A 25,635-nucleotide genomic window follows, 5' to 3' on the forward strand; every position below is an offset into this window, starting at 1 on the left:
TCTGGCTATTGAAATGACACTGGTATTAATAGATTCCTTGGGTCAAGCTGAGAACGTAGATACCAAGTTTTACTTATTTGTCCGAACTTCCTGTCCGTCATCTTGATTTTCAGTCAAAACCTACTTTTTCCAACTCCTCCTAGACCGTTTGTCCGATTTTCACCAAAATCGAATCGTATCCTCTCCAGACTGTGCCGACTAAAAGTTATGGATTTCGTGTCGATAGACGAACCCGTTTTTGTATAGTGCAGCATCAAAGTTGAGGCATGCTGCCAAAATGACTATTCAGGGTTTATCTCTGCAATGCCTTGACATTTTGACAACAAACTGTGTGTGTGTCATTGCCACCTCACTCTGACCACACCACATACATTTCGTAACTGCACCACCTATTGGTCGAAAGTGATAATCCATTAAATCATATTTTTAGTTAATGTATTAGATTTTTCACCCATTTTGCCAAAATTCATCTTTAAATGTCTTTAATTGCTCATTGTTGCAGTTGGTCTGACACTCCCAGCCATGTTGGCATCTGATATCATCTTCTTGCGCTTGGCCCCGATAATGGCTGCTTGCAGCTATATTTCTTCTTCTTCTTCTTCTTCCGACTGGGCGTCTATGGCAGCCCATAGAACCGTATCCGGGAAAGTTGTTCCGGTTTGACATTCTGATAGAGGACAGTCCCAACAGTAATTGCACCAATTTTGGTGTCTCTAACTCATTGCCTCTAGCGCCACCACCTGTCCAAAATTTCAAAATCATTATGCTAATAACTTTTGAACTGTAAGGCCTATCAACAAAATTCTTTTTTCCTCTGATTTGTGAGCTCATGACGATTCGATCCCACCCTATGACGTCATTTTCCGTCATAAAAATATGGCCGCCATTTTGAATTGTTTAAAAAACCTACTTTTGCGAACTCGTCCTAGACGGTTTGTCCGATTCTCACCAAAATTGCACCAGATCATCCCCAGGCAGTGCCGACAAAAAGTTATGGAATTCAAGTTGATTCGCTTAACGGTTTTCGATAAACGCGCAAATTAATTTTACGTAGCGCTTGCGAAAACAGACGTAAGGCTGTATCTCCGCAACGCTTAATCGTATTCAGACCAAACTTGGTACATGTCATCACAAGCATGACCTGAGGCTACATGCTGCGTTTCGGCGCAGCGCCACCTACTGGTCCGGAGATATGAAAAACGGTTATTTTCGCCCATAACTTCTGAACGGTTTGTCCAAAAATCATAAAAGTGGTCTCTTTAGATTCAGGGCGTCATGCCGAGTCGACTGATATCCAATTTTCCCAGATCGGCCATTTTGGCTGTCGGCCATTTTGAATTATGTGCTAAAATGCTGTATTTTTTGAACGCATGAACGAATTGTTACGAAACTCGGTATGGGTCATCAGTACGATGCCCTGAAGGAGCCTGAGAAGTTTCGAAACAGCGCCACCTAGTGGTAAAATTTATTTTTCAAATGCTTATAACTCTGGCTGTGGTTGACGTATTTTCACGGGAGTCATCTCGTTGAGGTCCTGAATCGTTGTCGAGTCCAGAGATACCAAATATGCTAGGTTTCGACTTACGGTTTGTGGAGCGTTGTGATTTAGCGCTTAAAAAACATTTGCCGATATCTTCGAAACCGTTAGTCCGATCGAGACGAAACCACCGTCAGAAAATTGGAAACATAGGTCGATAGCTATACGCCAATGCCCAAATGCCAAAATATTGATAGTAAGGGGTCGTAAAATTCAAACAAAGTCACGTAGCGGTCATTTTTTACGTGTTTTTTCACATAAATGTCTATAACTCTGAAGTTAATCGAGATATCTTCACCAAAATTGACACACAGATGTAGGGGCTCACTCTGAGGACACATGAAAAAAATTGTGGGATTTTGCCTCTTGGTGGCGCTATAATAGAACAAAACATGAAAATCCCATTGATTTCAATGCAGTTTTGTGATGTGAAATGCTATACTTAATGAACACATTGCTGTAACATTACGAAACTCAGAATTTGTTACCAGCACCTTGCCTTGAAGGTGCTCAAAAGATTTCAAGACAGCGCCACCTGTTGGTCAAAAGTTAAAATTACATTTCCAAAAATGCTAATAACTTTTTAATAAATGTGCTTATTGTAATGACACTGGTCTTAATAGATTCCTTGGGTCATGCCGAGAACATAGATACCAAGTTTGACGTATTTGGACGAACTTCCTGTCCGCCATCTTTATTTACTTTCAAAACCTTCTTTTTCGAACTTCTCCTAGACCATTCGTCCGATTTTCACCAAAATCGAATCGTGTCATCTCCATACCGTGCCGACTAAAAGTTATGGATTTCGTGACGATAGAGGAAACCGTTTTCGTATACCGCAGCAGCAAAGTTGAGGCATGCTGCCAAAATGACTATTAAGTCTTTATCTCTGCAATGCCTTCACATTTTGACACCAAACTTTGTATGTGTCATTGTCACCTCACTCTGACCACATCACATCGATTTCGTAACTGCACCACCTATTGGTCGAAAGTGATAATCCATTAAATCATCTTAAAAGTTACTGTATATATGATTTTTTAGCCATTTGCCCAAAATTATCTTAAAATGTCTTTAATTGCTCCTTGCTGCAATTGGTCTGCCACTCCCACCCATGAGGGCATCTGTTGCCGCTTCTTGCGCTTGGCCCCGGTAATGGCTGCTTGCAGCTATATTTATTATTATTCTTCTTCCGACTGGGCGTCTATGGCAGCCCATAGAACCGTTTGCGGGAAAGTTGTTTTGGTTTGACATTCTGATAGAGGACAGTCCCAACATCAATTGCACCAATTTTGGTGTCTCTAACTCATTGCCTCTAGCGCCACCACCTGTCCAAAGTTTCACTTTTATTATGCTAATAACTTTTGAACCGTTTGGCCTATCAACAAAATTCTTTTTTCCTCTGATTCCTGAGCTCATGACGATTCGATCGCACCCTATGACGTCATTTTCCGTCATAAAAATATGGCCGCCATTTTGAATTGTCCAAAAAACCTACTTTTGCGAACTCGTCCTAGACGGTTTGCCCGATTCTCACCAAAATTGCACCAGATCATCTCCAGGCATTGGCGACAAAAAGTTATGGAATTCAAGTCGATTCGTCAAACCGCTTTCGATAAACGCGCAAACAAATTTTACGTAGCGCTTGCGAAAACAGACGTAAGGCTGTATCTCCGCAACGCTTAATCGTATTCAGACCAAACTTGGTACATGTCATCACAAGCATGACCTGAGGCTACATGCTGCGTTTCGACGCAGCGCCACCTACTGGTCCGGAGATATGAAAAACGGCTATTTTCGCTCATAACTTCTGAACGGTTTGTCCAAAAATCATAAAAGTGGTCTCTTTAGATTCAGGGCGTCATGCCGAGTCGACTGATATCCAATTTTCCCAGATCTGCCATTTTGGCTGTCGGCCATTTTGAATTATGTGCTAAAATGCTGTATTTTTTGAACGCATGAACGAATTGTTACGAAACTCGGTATGGGTCATCAGTACGATGCCCTGAAGGAGCCTGAGAAGTTTCGAAACAGCGCCACCTAGTGGTAAAATTTATTTTTCAAATGCTTATAACTCTGGCTGTGGTTGACTTATTTTCACGGGAGTCATCTCGTTGAGGTCCTGAATCGTTGCCGAGTCCAGAGATACCAAATATGCTAGGTTTCGACTTACGGTTCGTGTAGCGTTGTGATTTAGCGCTTAAAAAACATTTGCCGATATCTTCGAAACCGTTAGTCCGATCGAGACGAAACCACCGTCAGAAAATTGGAAACATAGGTCGATAGCTATACGCCAATGCCCAAATGCCAAAATATTGATAGTAAGGGGTCGTAAAATTCAATCAAAGTCACGTAGCGGTCATTTTTTACGTGTTTTTTCACATAAATGTCTATAACTCTGAAGTTAATCGAGATATCTTCACCAAAATTGACACACAGATGTAGGGGCTCACTCTGAGGACACATGAAAAAAATTGTGGGATTTTGCCTCTTGGTGGCGCTATAATAGAACAAAACATGAAAATCCCATTGATTTCAATGCAGTTTTGTGATGTGAAATGCTATACTTAATGAACACATTGCTGTAACATTACGAAACTCAGAATTTGTTACCAGCACCTTGCCTTGAAGGTACTCAAAAGATTTCAAGACAGCGCCACCTGTTGGTCAAAAGTTAAAATTACATTTCCAAAAATGCTAATAACTTTTTTAAAAATGTGCTTATTGTAATGACACTGGTCTTAATAGATTCCTTGGGTCATGCCGAGAACATAGATACCAAGTTTGACGTATTTGGACGAACTTCCTGTCCGCCATCTTTATTTACTTTCAAAACCTTCTTTTTCGAACTTCTCCTAGACCATTCGTCCGATTTTCACCAAAATCGAATCGTGTCATCTCCATACCGTGCCGACTAAAAGTTATGGATTTCGTGACGATAGACGAAACCGTTTTCGTATACCGCAGCAGCAAAGTTGAGACATGCTGCCAAAATGACTATTAAGTCTTTATCTCTGCAATGCCTTGATATTTTGACACCAAACTTTGTATGTGTCATTGTCACCTCACTCTGACCACATCACATCGATTTCGTAACTGCGCCACCTATTGGTCGAAAGTGATAATCCATTAAATCATCTTAAAAGTTACTGTATATATGATTTTTTAGCCATTTGCCTAAATTCATCTTTGAATGTCTTTAATTGCTCCTTGCTGCTGTCGGTCTGAAACTTCCAGCCATGTTGGCATGTCTTGTCGTCTGCGTTTGCGCTTGGCCCCGGAATGGCTGCTTGCAGCTATATTTCATCTTGATTTTAGCCAAAGGATCTGCATGGGCGGGCTCAGAAAAGTCAGTTCTGAGAAATCAAATGACATTCAGACATTATCTGGATATTATCGCATGCTTCTTTAATGTTCCCTCTGTTTTGTGGCGCAGTGACCTAGAGCCGGAATGGCTGGATGAAGTCCAGAAGAACGGTGAACTCTTCTACCTGGAGCTGAGTGAGGGAGAAGAAGAAGCTCTGCTGGCCAGAGCATCTGCCAATCACTCGGCTGCGACCAATCACGTTCGTTTCAGCGAAAAGGAGGCGGAGATTATCACCGACAATGGTAAAAAGCAAGCAAACTCCAGCAACAAATCCAAAGCAAAACTCAAGAAGTTCACCAAGATCCTGAGACCAAAGCGGCGGCCATCTCAAAGGAAAGCCGCTGATGGGAAAGACGGAGCGTTTTCCCAGCATCCCACCTCCATCCTGAAGAATCAAGCGGGTCAGCAGCCTGGAGTCGTGGTCCAGCAGCAGCGTCTGAAGGACGTGTGTGTGTATCTGAACCCGAAGCGCCTCGGCAGCGCCTCTCCTCCATCTCCGGACAGAGGCGGCCTGTTAGAGGCCTTGCTGGGGGTCGTCCATCGGCCAGGAGGAAATACTGGGAAAAGAGAGGGAAAACTCATCATCCATGGTCTGGTCCCACACAGTCCTGCTAGCAAGTGTGCTGAGATTCTTATTGGTAAGCACAACTAGACAAGGAGCATCTTGTATTTTTACTAGGGATGATCAGACGTACAATAGGTTGAGGTTGGTAAGATTTAAAAAAAAAAGAAAAATGTTTTTTTAAAATTCACAGAGGCTGCATTTATTTGATCAAAATACAGAATTTTTTTGAAATATTGGCATATTTCCAATATTGGCATATTTCCAATATTGGCATATTTCCAATATTACAAATTTAAAAAAAGCTGTTTTCTAATTGTAATATATTTTAAAATGTAATTTATTCCTGCAATCAAAGCTGTATTTTCAGTCTTCAGTGTCACATGATCCTTCAGAAATCACTCTAATATGATGATTTGCTGCTCAAGAAACATTTATTGTTATTATCAATGTTGAAAACAGTTAATATTTTTTGTGGAAATCATGATATTTGTTCAGGATTGTATGAGAAAGTTGAAAAGAACAGCATTTATTCGAAATTGAAATCTATTGTAACATTATAAACATCTTTACGGTCACGTTTGATACATTTAATGCACCCTTGCTGAATAAAAGTGTTCGTTTTTTATATATATATATACAGTATATATAATAATAAAATGCCAAACTCTTGAACGGTAGTGTATGTTATTTGGCTGGTGGCTGGTAAAACATGCAAAAATATCTCCTGAACTTCAGATACCCAATCCAGAGACCAGAATATCATAGAAAATGTTGACTTGGTTCAGTAAGAAACCACCTAGCATCCATTCAAAACCATCCTAGCAATGCATTAACTCAGAGTTTTTGAACTCAGGGTTTCTTCAAAACAGTCTGGTTGATGTAATGAAACTGTAAAGTCGAGCTGTGGCTTGATGTTGTGGTCGGGTTTATTCATATTCCCTCTTACAACTGCCTGTTAAACACTCTAGTTTTATGTTCCCGGCACATTTGGTAATGAAATCATACGATTGGAAGTAACAAAAAAGCCGTTTATTCAATTTTCAGCCATGAATATTTTTCCGTTGATGTACTCAAACGATATTCGAGGGGAACCCGCAGTCACTCTCTCCCAGACACAGACCAAAGAAATTCCAGTCGGGTTACACCACCCCGAAATCTCTTTCCCCTGCAGCTTTTTACGATTGTTTCTCAAACGCCCGTCCATACTAAAGCAATTAGACCGTTTATCTGAAATAACTGAGGGAAATCGCTGCATGCCGCAAAGAGAAGAGTGTGCAAATCTACCAGAGGCAGGTGGAGGTGCTGTTTGATGTGCGTTTGTTTTTATCTTATGGTAGAAATACAGTTTACCAAAGCTCGGGAATCAGGCGACAGTGAGCAGATGTTTGTGATCTTTGAGTAGAATATCTTTCATGCTTTCTGTAGGTGATGCCCTGGTTGCTGTGGATGATGTGGACGTCACCTCAGAAAACATCGAGAGAGTTTTGTCCTGTATACCGGGTCCCACACAGGTAAGTGTGCATTTTTGCCTACATATACATTAATTGGGATACATTTGAAAACACATCTTTTGAGACACCTTGTTCACGCGATTTTTTTTTTGGTGTGGATCTGAGTGCGATCGCCTAAATGAACTTGACTAAGGGAGAAAACCATAGACTGTAAAAAAAATTATATGGACGTAGTGTCCGTGACGTCACCTGTAGGTTTCTGAAGAGCATTTTTGAAGCCCAAAGTGGGCGGAGCCAGCCGTCGCCATCTTGGCAGCGCGTCACTCCCGGATTACCAAAAATAGGCAAAGAGGCGATTAGCCGAGGTGACGTGACGCTAACAGACTGCAGACAAACGGCTAGTAGTGACATCAGCGGCAATCTACCTGTCACTCAAGTGGCCACGCCCTTAATTATGCAGAACTTTAAGGCCTAATATAATTTTACGGAAGCCCTGAACCGCAACGTAAAAAAAAAAAACTAGCATTTCAAGATTAAAGGTGAAACATTTCGAGAGTACAGAATACAGTCTTCCGTAGACCTTGCGTGTGTGCTTGCCATTGTTTCACATTGCCGCACACACAGGCATTCATAATGGTGCATATACACTCACCGGCCACTTTATTAGGTACACCTGTCCAACTGCTCGTTAACACTTAATTTCTAAGCAGCCAATCACATGGCGGCAACTCAGTGCATTTAGGCATGTAGACATGGTCAAGACAATCTCCTGCAGTTCAAACCGAGCATCAGTATGGGGAAGAAAGGTGATTTGAGTGACTTTGAACGTGGCATGATTGTTGGTGCCAGAAGGGCTGGTCTGAGTATTTCAGAAACTGCTAATCTACTGGGATTTTCACGCACAACCATCTCTAGGGTTTACAGAGAATGGTCCGAAAAAGAAAAAACATCCAGTGAGCGGCAGTTCTGTGGGCGGAAATCCCTTGTTGATGCCAGAGGTCAGAGGAGAATGGCCAGACTGGTTCGAGCTGATAGAAGGGCAACAGTGACTGAAATAACCACTCGTTACAACCGAGGTATGCAGCAAAGCATTTGTGAAGCCACAACACGCACAACCTTGAGGAGGATGGGCTACAACAGCAGAAGACCCCACCGGGTACCACTCATCTCCACTACAAATAGGAAAAAGAGGCTACAATTTGCAAGAGCTCACCAAAATTGAACAGTTGAAGACTGGAAAAATGTTGCCTGGTCTGATGAGTCTCGATTTCTGTTGAGACATTCAGATGGTAGAGTCAGAATTTGGCGTAAACAGAATGAGAACATGGAACCATCATGCCTTGTTACCACTGTGCAGGCTGGTGGTGGTGGTGTAATGGTGTGGGGGATGTTTTCCTGGCACACTTTAGGCCCCTTAGTGCCAATTGGGCATCGTTTAAATGCCACGGCCTACCTGAGCATTGTTTCTGACCATGTCCATCCCTTTATGGCCACCATGTACCCATCCTCTGATGGCTACTTCCACTATGTCACAAAGCTCTAATCATTTCAAATTGGTTTCTTGAACATGACAATGAGTTCACTGTACTAAAATGGCCTCCACAGTCACCAGATCTCAACCCAATAGAGCATCTTTGGGATGTGGTGGAACGGGAGATTCGCATCATGGATGTGCAGCCGACAAATCTGCGGCAACTGTGTGATGTCATCATGTTAATATGGACCAAACTCCCTGAGGAATGCTTCCAGCACCTTGTTGAATCTATGCCACGAAGAATTGAGGCAGTTCTGAAGGCAAAAGGGGGTCCAACCCGTTACTAGCATGGGGTACCTAATAAAGTGGCCGGTGAGTGTATATATAGCGAGTGTTTCACACTGTGTGTGTGTGTGTGTGTTTTGTTTCAACAAAAGGAAATTCAACAGGTGCCAATCTACCAGCATTAGGGTACCATTATAGGACGTTATAAAATATACTGCGCCGGAATAGACTTTAGCCTATAGGAAAACCAACCCGGAAAACACTTTTCAGACTGGATGGAGATATCCAGCTTTATGAATGAATTAATGAATGAATGAGGCATTTATATAGCGCTTTCATATGTCTACACTCAAAGCGCTTTACAATCATATCAGAGAATCTCTCCTCAACCACCATTAGTGGTTATTAAATCTGAGGAAATCACCGGACCCTGCCAAATGATTGGATACAGAATGATAAAATGTATCCAGAACGTGTTTACGGTGAAGAGGGAGACAGAACGGTTACTGTTGTGTTCTCGACCCAGATAGTGTTGCCTAGACGAGCACGAAAACATTTAAAGGGGGGGTGAAACACTCAGTTTCAGTCAATCTCATGTTAATCTTGAGTACCTATAGAGCATCCATCATATCTCCAAAAAGTCTTTAGTTTTATTATATTTATAAAAGAAAGATAGGCTGTACCGAGTCTTTCCGGAAAAAGCCGAGCGGGTGGAGGCGTGCCGTGTGGGCGGAGCTAACACGCCGATAGACACACACAGATATTTGAAGCAGTTCTACTCACCGCCTGCGGTTCCAACGCAAGACCGTTAACCTTTAGTGTTGGGACTGCTCCATCCTTGAGAACTAAACGATTAGCAAATCCGGCTTCAAACTGGGCCTTGTTTATAAAAAAAATCATCCTGGAAATGCATGGAACAAACCAGAACACTTGCACAACTGTGTTGATGTTCTGGAAAAACAAACTCCATCCACTGGTCCCTCAACGCTTGATTCTTTGGGAATCTGTGCAGTGTTGTCTTGCCTTGGCAACCGAAAACACACTTCTTTGGTGACATATTGAGCGCAGCCGATGCACAGCGCTTTGATGGGCATAGGTTACGGCTATCGCTCTACAGCTGCGCCCGCGCCCTTCCGAGAGAAGTCCCCTTAGGACCGTATAAGGAAATTCCGGCGCATCTGACGTCATACGCGCCCATACTCGAAAAAAACTTTCCGAAACTTGTGACAACCAGGAAGGAGTATTTTGAGAACAGAAATACTCAATCAAACGTACAACTTAATTTTTGAAACTTTGTCCATGTTTAGCATGGGAATCCAACTCTTTAACAGTGTAAAACACTCACTATGCATGAAATAGCATTTCACCCCCCCCTTTAAAAAACACTGCCACATAAAGTTTGGACCATTGTGATACTCCGACCGAGTCTGTGCGCTCGTCTATAGGCAATTCTTGTTGGTAGATTAGCACCTGTGTAGAATTTTGTTGAAAGCCCAGATAACACACACACACACACACGCGCGCGCGCTCTTAGCCAGTGGACGCGCACTGTTATGAATGCACACACTTCTATGGAAGACTGTATTATCGTAATGTTTCGACTTTAATCTCGAAATGTTTCGACTTTAATCTCGAAATGTTTCGACTTTAATCTCGAAATGCTAGTTTTTTGTTTTTAGGGTTTTTTTACGTTGCGGTTTCGACTTTAATCTCGAAATATTTCGACTTTAATCTCAAAATGCTTTTTTTTTTTACTGCTTTTTTTTATTTATTTTTACGTTGCGGTTCAGGGCTTCCGTATAATTTAAACGGATGCGTTATAAAAAAAATTCACCCCCCTCACAGTTGTCATGAAGGGCAAAATTAGCTATATAGACCAATAGGGGTGTAACGGTACATGTATTCGTATTGAACCGTTTCGGTTCGATGCTTCCGGTTCGGTACGCATTCAAACCGAACGATTCCTTGGACCATTTTTCCTGCCGACAAAATTCGCGCTGGCGCGACCACCACAGCGTTGCGCAACATCAAATGGCAAGCGTAATGAAAGCGGAACGAAACTGCGTTACTCATTATGTGCTTCACGGGTCGTTTATCAGTTCGGACCAGCAACATCTGTGCAGCGCGAGCCGATCGACTCGATCAAGCGACACTGTTACAACACAGCGCTAAGATCCAGTAAAGAAAACATTTGAATTCGCCACTGAAGTAATAACATTGCTGCGAGATCTAGTGAGAAGCATTCACATTTCTCCGTTATTAACCGTAGATCTCTATTAGATCAAACAGCGCTGACGTGGGAACCAGGAGAAACATTGTGCCGTGAATGAACTAGTAATACTTTACGTCCACAGACCAGCAACATTCACCATGGATTTAATATAGTAACACTCACTGTAACCAGTTTGGCTGGAATAGTGAAATGCTTTCAAGTACTTCACACATCTTTTTCCAGCACTTCAAACCTCAAATATTATATAAATAAATATAAGAGTTCAGATGCAAACGCCTCTAAGTGCCATTTGAAATTTTCTTCTAGAATGATCATTTTTATGAAGCTTGTATATTTAAGTTCAGTAATTTCACTCAAATGACAATTAATAGGTAATCTTCATTGCCATTTAAGTGAAATTACTGAACTTAAATATACAAGCTTGATAAAAATGATCATTCTAGAAGAAAATTTCAAATGGCTTTTGCATCTGAACTCTTCATATATTTAAATGTTATTTTTAATGTGATGACCAAAACATTATTTGTTCATCCTTCAAAGATGACCCCCATTTATAAACCTGAAAGTTTCAAGATGTAGGAAAACTCACACTTATTTAAAAAATATTTTTTCTTTTAATAAATAGGAAATTTCTCTGGCATTTCTTACTTTTTGCTGTATCGAAAACGTACCGAACCGTGACTTTAAAACCGAGGTACGTACCGAACCGTGATTTTTGTGTACCGTTACACCCCTATAGACCAAAACCACTTTTTGCACCAGGCTGTAAACACATTTTTTCTGCTGTAAAGTTGGACATTTTAACATGGGAGTCTATGGGATTGACTCTCTTTTGCAGCCGGTCTCTAGTGGCCAGTCGATGAACTGCAGTTTAACTCACTTCTGTGTTTGATTCAAGAGAGAGACCGGAAGGTTGCCGCTTGGAGAAAACACACCAGGTTCTGAAACAAATGCTCCAAACGAGTCTAAATGCTTAAAACTGAGACAAAGCTTGAACAATGAAAATGAACAAATGTTTGGCTCATAATGTTTATTTCACTCTATACAGCAGTCGACAGCCGTTCAACCCTGAGGTAAATATAAGATTGAAATCTCAGATGCTTTTCACCACTTGTAAGACAAAAGCTCAGCTCTTAAACTCCCAAACGCCGAGGGCACATCAGGGCAACTCCATGTTTTGGGAACTGAGGGGATTAATTAGACTTAACTGCCTTGAAATTAGACTTTTTTAACAAGATATAATGTTTTCAGATGAGCACTTTCTAAAATTGGTTTTGGTTTTTGCTCTGCGCCTCTTGGCCTGCGAGTAAATGCTCTTTTCTTGAAAACCCTCCAGGCCAACAATATTTTCTACATTAACGAATGCAAATTGTTAAGAGCTAAACGTAATTTGGGCTCTGTGAAATATTGGCGGTATAATCTTGTCATAAACAAGACAAATTGACTGTCGATGTGCATTAAGCTTTGATAGTTTCCTCATGTCGTAAGCTGCTGGTGAGTATTTTGGGTTAGTGAGGCTGTTGTTTGTTGCAAATTGTTAGTAAAGTTAAACGGATTTCAACTCAACAATTTTCCATTTATGGCCACAATAGCTACAACTGACTGATCTCAACCCAAAACACTTCATCTAAACCCCAAACCCAGAAGCGGTATGAAGTCTGAATGCACGCCTAAACTCAGTGTCCTTCCCTGGTGTTTGAAAATAAGACAACAATTGTGAAGAATCATGTGCTTCACATAGGAAAGTGCGTTTAAATAGGGGTGTAACGATACCCTCGTGTCACGATTAGATACATATCACGATACTGAACTCACGATACGATATTATTGCGACACTCCAAAAACATATGGTAAAAGGTTAACAAAAAATGTACTTTTGATTAAAATGCTAAATTTGGTATTACATTGTGGGTGTAAATGAATAGGCTTGATGCTGATAACCCGATGCACAGGACAATAGTGACACCCGAATAAAAATATTCATGATTAAGAAGCTGAAAATACAGAATTATTATAGACAAACATGCTTGCACTCTCTCACTGACTAGATATATTTAAAATAATGTGTTTTTACTGGTAACATCAGACATTTGGCATTATCAGGACCCACAAATATTGCATTATTATACATTATATTCAACATTATAGTAGTTTAATGTAGTACTGACACTAAAACTCTGTAAACTTGAATTTTATCTCACAGAAATTTTCATCACAATACAGATTGTCACGATACATACTTATGCGTTTTGGTATTGAATAAATTGTTACACCCCTATGTGCAAAGCATTAGTGATTTGAACAAAGCCCTAACTCCATCTTTGGCATGCAACTTGCCTCACACCAGTTATGCTACAGTCATGAATGTGCTGTTGCTTTTGATGCAACTCTATGTTTTTCTATAACTACAGCTAGACGCTGCTTCTCTCTGAGAATGCGTTTTCGTTTGATCCCTTCTCAAGCTGGTTTTGTTCACTCCGTTGCCTGGGAGAGGATGGAATGTTGAAATTACAGAGTTCTGTCGCCACGGCAGCGACGGCGGTTACGGTAACGCTTGTTTTTGTAGGCCACAGGAAAAGAGCCATTATCCTGTGGAGAAGAGAGAGGGAGAAAGTGATTAAAGGACGAGAACCGATAGCAAATTACACCATAGGACAAAAAAGGACAGGCGAGGCTATTATGATATTAGGGTTGAGGAACTGTGCTCTTGTGAGGTTTCCTGAGGCTTGCCAAGATTTTAAAATGAGTCTCGGCTGGTGATTTATGAAATGGTAAGGTAAGCATTGTGTGTTTGTTCATTTTAAATGTTAGGAGTTACTACACCACAGGCACAAAATCATCATGTCCACTGGTCTTTCTTTGGACACTGACACCAGTAGGATTCTTTTTACATATGAATGCATCCGGAAAAACATACGGAGCATCAGCTTTAGTTTCTGCTCTGACAGACACAAGATCAGCCGAACGCTGTGAGTGTGTGTTAGAAATCAGGAATGGTGAGAGAACATTGTGTTTGATACGTTTTTCATCTTCAAACCGATCTTGTGTTCTCCAGAGTTTAAATCCCGTCTGTAAACCTCTTCTCGTGACGTTCATCATTAGTTCAGCAGACGGAGAGAAGACGGTCTTTTGAGGCTGTTTGAACACATTCGCTCACATGAGCGTTTACACTGCGAAAGCAATCCGGCCGAGTGTGTGTTCATCTTCCTCTGGAAGTGCTGAGAGTGGACGAGCTCGAAGCGCTTTAGACCCGTTTACAGCTGGATCTAGTGCCGCCCACTAGTGACCCGATCGACCAAACGCTGACCAATCTGAATACCGGATGTAAACAGGGCCTTGTTCATCTATGCATGCATTAAATTGATCAAAAGTTACAGTAAAGAGAATCTATTTCAATAAATGCTGCTCTTTCTTTCTGTTTATCAAAGAATCCTGAGTGTTTTCAACATTGATAATAATCATAAATGTTTCTTGAGCAGCAAATCATCATATTAGAGTGATTTCTGAAGGATCATGTGACACTGAAGAGTAATGATGCTGAAAATACAGCTTTGATCACAGGAATAAATTACATTTTACAATATATTAAAACAGGTATTTTAAGTTGTAATAATATTTCTCAATATTACTGTGTTTTTTATTAAATAAATGCATCCTTAGTGAGTATAAGAAACTTCTTTCGAAAGCATTAAAAAATCTTACAGACCTCAAACTTTTGAGTAATGTAAGTATCATATACATTTTTTTTTTATATATATATATTATATGTTTTTGGAAGCACATCTAAATAAACATAATACTTACATCAAGTTTCAGCCAGGCAAGCAACAGTCATTGAGTTTGGGAATGCTATCACAGATCTCAGGGGCCGGTTTTACAAAGCTCTTTTAGACCGGTCTATAGTGTTAGACAAGTCTAAAATTTGCTCATAGACGAGTCTAATGCAAGTTAGACTGTTTCACAAAAATAAAGACTGACTTAATTAAGGCTAGCTTAGGTCTAAGACTCTGTTACCTTGGCAATCAGTTACACTACAAACAGCCAAAAGCAAAGGGAAAATGGCTCTTTCCAAATTTAAACATTTCTTCTTGTTACTACATTCTCCGCTAAATTTCCCAAGTAAAATGTCCATGTAACTGTGTTATACTCCTCCAACAAACACATATTTCCCGCTGGGGTAAACTGCACTGAGCGGCTGAATGCGCTTACTCGATCCGCCATGTTTTTTGTTTTGAAAATTGTCTTATTTGACCCAGAATGCATTGCAGTGTAGTCCTACTTGAGATAGTCAGAGTCTTAAGTGCTTTGTGCAACGGTCTGATTTAGATGTCTATCTGAAGTCTGACTCTCTACTATATCTAAGCCATAGTCAAAGTCTATCTTTGTGAAACCGGCCCCTGGTATTATAGACCTCACTGATAATAAGAAGAACTAGCATTGGCCGTAATGTATAATGATATAATATCTGGATGTGATCTGAAATCGGCAGTCGTCCACATCTCTTAATAACAGGCTTGTTTTTCCAGCTCAGCACTGCAGTCCAGCTGCTCGCGGTCAGCAAACACTCGTGTGTGTCTGTTCTGCATGTTAAACCGGCGAGTGGGAGTGAATACGCTGTTACCTCACAGATGGGCGCTGTTGCTTTTAGTGATCTCAGTGTGTGCTTTATTTGATTTGTACAATCTTAGAAAGTGCTGTTTCTTTTAGCAGGAGTCCTGGGCTGAATCTCGAGCTACGTGTTCAACTTAAATCATAAATCGAGTTGAAATATTTGTACACTAGCATTCAAACATTTGGGTCAGTATGATTTTTCGGTAACACTTTAGTTTAGGGTCCTATTCTCACTATTAAAGTTGCTTATTAGCATTCATATTACTAGGATACTGACTGTTCTTATAAAGCACATATTAATGCATTATTCTGCATGACCATATTCTACATCCACCTAAACTTAACAACTACCTTACTAACTATTAATAAGCAGTAATTAGGAGTTTATTGTGGTTAATAATAGTGAGAATCGGACCCTAATCTAAAGTGTGACCGATTTGTCTTATTGTTTTTGAAGGAAGTCTTATGGAAGTTATGGCAAGTCACCATTAAGAGTTATTTTATGTGGTGTTTCTTCCATTTCAGCACATATACACAACTTGCTTTAGTTGTAATTCTATATAACCTTTTCAGTCTGCTTAACAAACTGATACACAACTAAGAAAGTTCTACATCACTAGAGCCCAAAAACAACATCAAGACTTTGAAAAGGGGCATAATATGGCCTCTTTAATATGAGCACTGATATATGTTGTTTTTGGGCTCTACTAAAAGAGGTTTTCATGCTTGAATGTTCAAAAAACACATTATTTCCCCATATTCTCCATTGTTGCAGCACCTCTTTTCCCAGTCTGTCAGTAACGCTCTGTTTTAGGGGTGTAACGGTACATGTATTCGTATTGAACCGTTTCGGTTCGAGGCTTCCGGTTCGGTACGCATACAAACCGAACGATTCCTTGCACCATTTTTCTTGCCGACAAAATTCGCGCTGGCGCGACCACCACAACGTTGCGCAACATCAAATGGCTAACGTAATGAAAGCGGAACGAAACTGCGCTACTCATTATATTGTGCTTCACGGATCGTTTGACCAGCAACATCTGCGCAGCGCGAGCCGATCTCGATCAAGCGACACTGTTACAACACAGCGCTAAGAGATCCAGTAAAGAAAACATTTTAATTCGCCACTGAAGTAATAACATCGCTGCGAGATCTAGTGAGAAGCATTCACATTTCTCCGTTATTAACCGTAGATCTCTATTAGATCAAACAGCACTGACGTGGAAACCAGGAGAAACATTGTGCCGTGAATGAACTAGTAATACTTTACGTCCACAGACCAGCAACATTCACCATGGATTTAATATAGTAGGCTAACACTAACTGTAACCAGTTTGGCTGGAATAGTGAACTGCTTTCAAGTACTTCACACATCTTTTTCCAGCTCTTCAAAACTCAAATAATATATAAATAAATATATATATATTTAAATGTTATTTTTAATGTGATGACCAAAACATTATATGTTCATCCTTCAAAGATGACCCCCATTTATAAACCTGAAAGTTTCAAGATGTAGGAAAACTCAGTTATTTAAAAATATTTTTTTCTTTTAACAAATAAGAAATTTCTCTGGCATTTCTTTCTTTTTGCTGTATCGAAAACATACCGAACCGTGACTTTAAAACCGAGGTACGTACCGAACCGTGATTTTTGTGTACCGTTACACCACTACTCTGTTTAGTTCCTGTCTCTACGAAGCCCCTCCTTTTGAAAAGCACACTGTGCTCTGATTGGTCGGTTGGATCAGTATGTTGTGATTGGTCAAGCGCTTCTAGCGTGTTTGGGAAAAGCCACGCCCCTTGCCATAACCACGAGTTAACACACTACCAACTTACTCAACAAGGCCACGCCTCTTTATTTTACATGTGCCTTGGGTGGGAATTTTGTATGTACATTCCCGAAGGAAAACTCAAGGCTACAATAGTTCAGAAACAATGGGAGTGTAAACATTTTTCATGCTCAAACAGCAACATTACACACTGAAGACAGTTGAACATGTAAAAAAGCACAATAGGTCCTCTTTATCTTAAATGCTAGCTGATTGAACTACAAGTAAAAAACATTAGTTTTGAGTTCATGGAAAAAATATTTTTACATAATTATTATCTCAGACCAACTTTGATTTATAAGTTAAGTAAATTTAAAAAAAAGTCCTGAATCCTGAGTCCTGGTTTCTCAGAACTGCACAATTACATAATACCAATTTAGCTCAAACAATTACCGAGCAATGCTTAATATTGTTCAGTCTGTGGTGTAAAAATGTCGTATTTGCAATTGAATAAAAAAAACACTTCAGCAAAACAAGGTCAGGTCAAAGTGTCTGAATAATTTTTGGTCCCAAATTTCTATAAATTTTACTGGTGGTCCACTAAATGAAGAATTTTTGGATATAATATGTCACAGTTTACTTTATTTTGCTATCCTCACTCACATAAATTAACTATAGTGTCCTGCACCCTCTAGTAAAAAAATATCACATTATATCTGGTGTCTGAATAATTTTTGGTGTGACTGTAAGATTGTATAGTTGGTATTTTCATTTTATCATCAGTATTTATTTCTGATTTTTTCTCTGTGTTTCTCAGGTGAGGTTAACTCTGGAGACGGTGTGTCCCGTCGGGAGCGGCTCGGACTCGAGACCCAAACCGTCTCCTCCGGTCAGTCAGCTGGTCCGACTGCTGTGGGGCGAGGACACAGTCGAGCTCCAGATGTCCATCGCACATGTCCCGCACATCGTGATGTACCTCTCGCTCAAACTGGACTCTGAGTCGCCGCAGGAGGAGGTCAGTCTGTTCCACTTTGGGCCCTATTTTAACGATCTAAACGCATGGTCTAAAGCGCAGGGCGCAAGTGCAGTTAGGGCGAGTCCGAATCCACTTTTGCTAGTTTAACGACGGGAAAAATGGTCGGCGCTCCCGGCGCATGGTCTAAAAGTGTTGTCCCTATTCTCTTAATGAGTAATGGGTGTGTTTTGGGCGTAACATGCAATAAACCAATCAGAGTCTCATCTCCCATTCCCTTTAAAAGCCAGTTGTGCTCGCGCTATGGCGTATTCGCTATTTACATGGCAGAATTTGCAAGCGGAAAAACTGAACGCTTTTCCAGAGAGGAAACGGATCTGCTCGTGCGCGAGGTTAAAGCCAGCGAGGAGATCATCTACGGGACAAGCCGGATTCCACCATATCTTTATGTACACAATAATAATCTTTTACATTGTAATCCTTTTATTTTTATTAATTGGTATGTTTGTGTGCTGCTGCGCGTCCCTGTGTGTGTGTAATAAGCAGAGTGTACATGCGTTGTGGACCCGCCTATAGGCGCACATTACTAACGCGCTCTTTAAATATCAAAATAAATATTGCGCCATTAACTTTAGACCAGGTTTTTTTTGGTCAATGGCACAGTTTATTTCAGTTGCCTCAAAATAGCAACGCGCCAATAATGCGCCTGAACACACACACACCTCGTTTTCACAGATGGGTGCAAATGCATTTGCTATTTAAACAGTGTGGTGCAAGACGTGAAAATGATAACTGCGTCGGGCTGAAACTAGCTAAAAACACTTGCGTCGTGCTTGGCGCTGCATTGCTCCGGGTGTATGATAGGGCCCCTAATGTTCAGAGGCTTTCCACCCATTGATTGCATTACAAATATTATTTTCAGCTTGTGAGAATTGGGAAAAGCTAAAACAGCTGTGTGGATTTTTTTCAATGCTTAATCCGTTAACATGATTTCGCCATCCAGAAGAGTTTCCCCCTGTTAAATCGTGCCAGAGGCGAGCATGAATGGCTCTGCTGTGCCGCTAACAGCCGCTCGCATTTATAGCCGTCAGCATGACGTGAGGAAACAGGAGAAGAGAGGGAAAAGCTCGCCTTCGTCCCGGCTGAATAATTCACAGCGAGACGCCACGTTCCCATCAGAAAGGAAAACCACTCTTCAGGACTTTGGAAAGTTTTTGGAGACTTGAATCGCTCAATTCATAAAGAGAAGCAAAATGTGCATTTAAAGTTAGGATTGTCGGAAATGCAGGGGGAATTTCACAAAGAACATTTCTAGGTTAAAAAAGAAAAGAAAAAAAAAGACAATTATATTTTGCATAAAGGAAGTGAGGAATATTTGTGAGGCCAAGTTTTTTTGCATTTTGCAATTATTTTCATAATTAAACACATTTCCATACTGCATATATATATATATATGTATTCTTGTAATACAATACAAATACTATATTATAATATTATAAAATATTATATTGTACATTGCTATAAATTTCTTTGTAAAATCAGCATAAATAACCAAATTTTCTTTGCTAAATATTATTTCATTTTTTTGTATTTTGATTTTGGAGTGAAATACACAGCAATGAATCAGTACACAGCAATGATTTCTCCAAAATCATAATACAAAAAAAAACCCGGAAATAATATTTAGCAAAGAAAATTAGGTTATTTATGCTGATTTTACAAAGAAAGTCATTGTAATTTACAATATAATATTTTATAATATTAGAATATAATATTATTACTGTATTACAAGAATAATGGGAATATATATATATATATAATCAAAATATGTTATAAAACTATATATATATATATATATATATACTGTGTATATATACTGTATAAATAAGTGCTGTCAAATTGATTAATCGGGATTAATCGCATCTAGCATAAAAGTTTTTGTTTACATAATATAGGTGCGTGTATGTGTGTATATACATGAAAAATGTGTGTATAAATATATATATATATACACACACACACATATATTTATACACACATTTTTCATGCTAAATATTACTTCAAATTCTTTGTACATTTGATTTTAGAATCAAATATGTTCTTGACCGGTTAATGATTCCCCTAGTGCAGGGTTTTTCATTTCTAGTCCGGTAGGTTCAACTAATAATTAGATTCAACTAGAACTGAACAGACTTGCAGGGTTCTCAAGTTTTATCAAAAGCTTGGAGTGAGATCACATGCGGTTAGGGGAGGAGCCTAAATGGAGCCCCGCCCCCGCCTAGCCCCGCCCCCAATTTTACCCATTGTTCATAATTAACCAGCAAAAATTGAAATTATAACAATTGGTAAATCTGATAAATGTAAGAGCAATTCATCACATCAAATATAGGCCTACTCTTTAATGTTATATTTCAAAATTAGGCTACAAATATATAACAAATTGCTCCAAAATGTTTGGAAAAACAAATATTTTTGCATTTTTCCCTGACATCTTTGAAAAATACAAATGCAATGGCAATGATTAGGCTAATGTATGTTTTGACAGGATATACAATTTTACCAAGAGCACTCTGCTTTAGCCTTAATGTAGCCTAACCGGAAATACTATTAATACAGTATAATATAGAATTTAAAATAAACTGAAGAAATACATCTTCATTCCTTCCCATACCCAATAACATTTCCTTAGCCAAACTGAGCCAAAGCTTTTGTCCTGGTTGCAAAGCAGTTGTAGAGTTTTTGACTGCATCAATAATGTATACGATGGGCTATATATTAAATGTTCTAGAACTTCTAGTCTAAAAATGTTAGGCGAGCTTTCTTCCAACTTACTTTCTCCATCACGACGTGTGTTCGCGCGATGTTGCGGTGGCCGAACTTCCGTGTGTGTTCGCGGACTTCGCGCGTCTATAAGTTGCCTAGTAACGAACGCAATCTGGCCGAGATGCGGACGCGCTGGCGGCAGGAAACTTATCTTTGTGTGCATGCGCCTCGTATACGACGTTATATATAAAGCTTGCAGGACAACTTGGTTGGCATTGCCTTTTCAGCGTGAGAAATACACAGTGTGGCGTCACTGGCGTGTGAGCGTGTGAACTGGTTGAATTGCGTGTGTCTCACGGCCAATGCGTGAGACTTGAGAACCCTGCTTGAATCACCTAATCGGAGTCATTGGGCTTCCTTGAAAACGACCGCCAGGTGTGTTTGAGCGCAGCTGAACTAAACTCTGCAGGAATGAGGAAGATTTAAGATTGCTTTTTGGCCGGTTACTGTCAGGCTGAGGTTCTGAACACACTGAAGCGGCTTGTGTAAATGCATCCCTCCAGGTGCTGATAGTTTAGAGTAGTTGATTTACAGCGTTTAATCTTCGCTGAGAGAAGCGTGTTTCCGACTCACTTAAAAACCTCTCTCTGTCTGCAGTGATTGATACTGCAGCGCGGAGCTCTACTGTGAGTTTGAGCGTTTATAATGTGTGTTTTTATGCGCTGTCCAAACCACAGGCCACGACGACCACCTCTGAACGCTGACTTGAGCTTTCAGAGTGTAAGGAATACGCTGAAGAGATAACGTGTGTGTGTGTGTGTGTCTCGAGGGTGAAGGCTCGCGGTTTGAAGAACTTCATTTCTCACACAAACTCAAATGCACGCGGTCTGAAAGTGTTGCCAGGTTGAAGTGTTCCTCTTCAGCATACTAATCAAAATGACAAAGGAATCGTCCCTCCCCTTCATTCCCTCCTGCAGATTAACCTCAAACTATCTCACACCGCTGCAGTTTGGAGGAGAAGAATGGCCATTCCTCATCGGAGAAATGCGTTTTTTAGCAAAGTTATGCGCTGCAAGCTACTCATAATTTAAAGTCAATGTGAATTGAGTTTAAAGACATTTTTTAAGAAAGAGAATGAAAATAAGAGGGGAATTGGAAGAATAAGACGGGGAATATTAGAGACAAGAGACAAGAGTGGGAACAAGTTTTAGGGAAGTAAATTGGGTGTTGATTTCATAAGTTAGGTTATGCTTTTACAAAAAAGTAGCTGATTAATTAGTCGAAGTTTTAGTGATGAACAGTTAGACAAAACATTTCATTTTAATTTCATAAAAGAAGATGCATAGGGAATAAAGTGATCAAATCAAATCATTTACTTGAATCATCTGAACGATGTAAACAGTTCACCGTAGTTATTTTGCAGAGAGAAACACGTTTGATTGTTGCCTCGTCTCGTTCAGTGACATAAAAACAGCAATGCAATGTTTTGGGAAAAGTAGCTTTTTACAGGCTAAGCTTTACTATTTTGAAATAACACTACTGGAAAACAGTTTCATTTTATTATTATAGTATTAAAGTATTTACTAATATTTTGAATTGGTTTTTATTTTTATATTTTCAGTTTTCATTTTAATTTTAGTTTGTTTTATTCATTTTATTTAATTTTATCATTTTTATTAGCTTTATTTTTTTATATTTGTATCATTTAATTTTTTTATTTACATTTTAGTTATAGTCATTTTAGTATATCAACATTAATATATTTCATTTCAGTTTTTTGCCAAAGCAACATTTTTGCAAAAAATGTTTCCACTAAAAATGATTTGTAACAGTAGCAACACTGCTAAGTGTGATGCTATTTTTAGTTAGTTACTTCCTAGCAGGGATTTTTAGCTCATTTTGTGACAATATTGACACCTTTGGCCTCCATTTAAGCAAATTATGTTTCAAATAAAGTCCATAAAAGCATTTATATTACAGTGTGAACATGCATAAATGCAGTGAAATGAGCTTGGGTCAGCGTAACCTGTTCAACTAAAGCGCCTTTCCTCCGTACAGCAGGAGATTTTGTACCAGTATCCGGTGTCCGAGGCTTCGGCCCAGCTGAAAGCGGTGAGAGGGATTTTCCTGACGCTCTGTGACATGCTGGAGAACGTCACGGGTGGACAGATAGTCAGGTGAGACGCCGGGTTCGCAGCGATGCCAGTGGGGGACGTCCATGAAAAGTGTGTTTTTTGATGCGTTTTGAAAGAAGCAGTGCCGATCCTACACTTCTGGGGGCCCTGAGCAAAACTAGTGCATTCTTAAAAACCCCAAAGTTTCCATAAACTTACAATGGTTTTCAGTATGCAAGGTGCACTGCCAGTTTTCTACAGCCTAATGGATTTAAAACTGCAAGGAAACAAACTGTAAGTAATGAAAAACATATAAATATGTAAAGGGAAACCCATTAAAACATGTTATATTGACCGTAGTATGAAAACCAAAGTAGTATTAAAACCAAGTATTAAAACCAACAGCTAAATGAATGCTTTTTTAATAGTAATGTTCTGGCACCATCTAGCTATCAGAAAACTATAACACACAGCCGAATTGCCTTTCTAAATGCGCGATTTACTAACGAAATTACAGCATGATAAATAAAAAATGTCATGGTTGTTTCAACCCAACAAACCCAACTGTTGGGTTAAAAGGTTTTTTTTTTTTGTATAAAATTTTTAACCCAACAGTTGTTGTTTTTTTCCATTTTTACCCAAATCTGGGTTGAAACAACCCAGCATTTTTTACAGTGAACAATCTTTTTGTAACATTATAAATGTCTTTACTGTCATTTTGATTCATTTAAAGGGTAACTAAACACTAAACCAACTTTTTTTAATTAATGATCTGTAAGACTGGGGCTTTATTAGTGCTGTTCATTGATTCGAGTAATTTTTTTGACATTTCGGTATAAAGTGTTTCAATTCTACAATATATGGTGTAAAAACGTCTGAGTGCTGCCCTCTTCAGGTTGAACGGTGGCTACTGCAGTTGAATTTTCCTATTGGATGTTTGCGGTGGTTCGTGACGGAAGCGGTGAGAGCTGACGTAAGCAGGTTTCAGCTCACCATGCCCTTGGTACGAGCTACCACGTCCCTCCATGGCAGTATAAAAACCATCTTGTTTCGTGAAAACCACTGTAGCGAGTCAGGAGTTGGAATTGCGAGTTTTGAAAACGATCAGGATAGAGTATCCGTTCATCCCCTCTATCTCCGCTGGGCTCCGCCCACTTTTCCAGCATTTTTCAAATATTGCCAGTGGGTGGAGTCAGGCTCTGACCAGGGGTTTAGTTACCCTTTAATGTGTTCTCCTCACTGAATAAAAGTTTTAATTTCTTTCAAAAAAGTGAAAAAAATCATACTGACCCCCAAACTTTTGACCAGTCGTGGATGAGGGTAGTGTCGTCTTTTTGCCTTAACCAGTGCATTTTAATTCCCGCTCTGTCTTTTGCCGTTTACTATAGTTGTATTGCTGTATATCATGTCACATGTCCTCTCTCTCTCGCTCAGCTCCTCTCTGTGGCTCAAGCAGCAGTTGGTTCATGTGGGCTACTGGAAGGAAGGATCCAATCTGCTGGTCATCGCTGTACCCGCCAGCAGGTCATTCTCATCAGGCAACTGTAATCTAGATAATAACTGTCATTATAATCAGCTCAGCTCCTAAAACTGAAGGATAACCTCTATAATCATCCCGTCTGCAAACGAGGATCTGTAATCTAGATGATAACTCTGGTGATTGTAATTGGTATTGATCTTTATAATCAGCTCATTTTATGATCTTTGAATTCATCCTACGTTCACTTTCTCAGTAATAATCAATAATCTCAGTAACCTGATCCATAATCCCAGATGTTCAGCTGAATTCAGTTCATGCATTTAGATGTTTATTGCTTCAAAATGAAAAACGACTGAAGAATGACGTCTCTCAAGGGCCTGATATACTCTTTCAATTTTCATTCTACGCTTAGAGGTAAAAAGAAGTTTAAAATGCATTTGCAGCGATATACTTTTAGCGAACATACTGATGGATAAATATGTAAATATGTTCTGCGTGCTTTCCTCTCAAAAATGAAATAAACACACAACAAAAAATGAGAAAGCAGCGGTGTCCATGACACACTGGACTGAGAAATGAACCGGAGAAGATTTCCATCTCGAAGAAGGCGGAGCCTCAGAGCCACACCTACTTTGCATTACATCATCACCACTGACCAATGGTAGTTTGAGAGGAAGTTCAAACACCAAACAAACTACATTTTGGCCCGATTTTGTTCGAAATGACATCACACCACACCAGTTCGTTCTTCGATTTCGCTTAAAGTGTGTCAGGGCCTTCAGGACGTTTCTCAATCTGCTCCCTGGTTCAGTAGTAAGTGTGAAGTCCAGTGCACTTCCTACGGACACATAGCGTTAAAAACCACAGAACATCAGCATTCAAGTCCCTCAAGTAATGCTCCAACATGCTTTTTAGAAATTTTTTATTTTATTTAGTTTTTCTATAAAATAAGAGGTGCAAAGGTGAAAAAATGTATTATTACATGTTAATGAATCTACATTGTTTAGTTTA

The 25,635-nt window shown here is 39.7% G+C and overlaps 1 protein-coding gene across 3 annotated transcripts in view; it reads left to right on the forward strand.

The window, feature by feature from the left end:
• Window positions 1-25,635, forward strand: part of intu (inturned planar cell polarity protein) — a 50,639-nt gene that overhangs the window by 9,334 nt on the left and 15,670 nt on the right. For 2 of the 3 annotated variants that reach the window (XM_056246443.1, XM_056246441.1), the window contains exons 2-6: window positions 4,974-5,542; window positions 6,895-6,980; window positions 18,112-18,309; window positions 23,089-23,207; window positions 24,579-24,668. In XM_056246443.1, the coding sequence (XP_056102418.1) occupies window positions 4,974-5,542; window positions 6,895-6,980; window positions 18,112-18,309; window positions 23,089-23,207; window positions 24,579-24,668 (1,062 nt within the window). The remainder of the gene's footprint in view (window positions 1-4,973; window positions 5,543-6,894; window positions 6,981-18,111; window positions 18,310-23,088; window positions 23,208-24,578; window positions 24,669-25,635) is intronic. The other variant, XM_056246442.1, reaches the window with a different exon arrangement.

Source organism: Rhinichthys klamathensis, unplaced genomic scaffold, assembly GCF_029890125.1.
Source record: "Rhinichthys klamathensis goyatoka isolate OS25496 unplaced genomic scaffold, OSU_Roscu_1.1 h1tg000039l_1, whole genome shotgun sequence".
NCBI classification, from domain to species: Eukaryota; Metazoa; Chordata; class Actinopteri; order Cypriniformes; family Leuciscidae; genus Rhinichthys; species Rhinichthys klamathensis.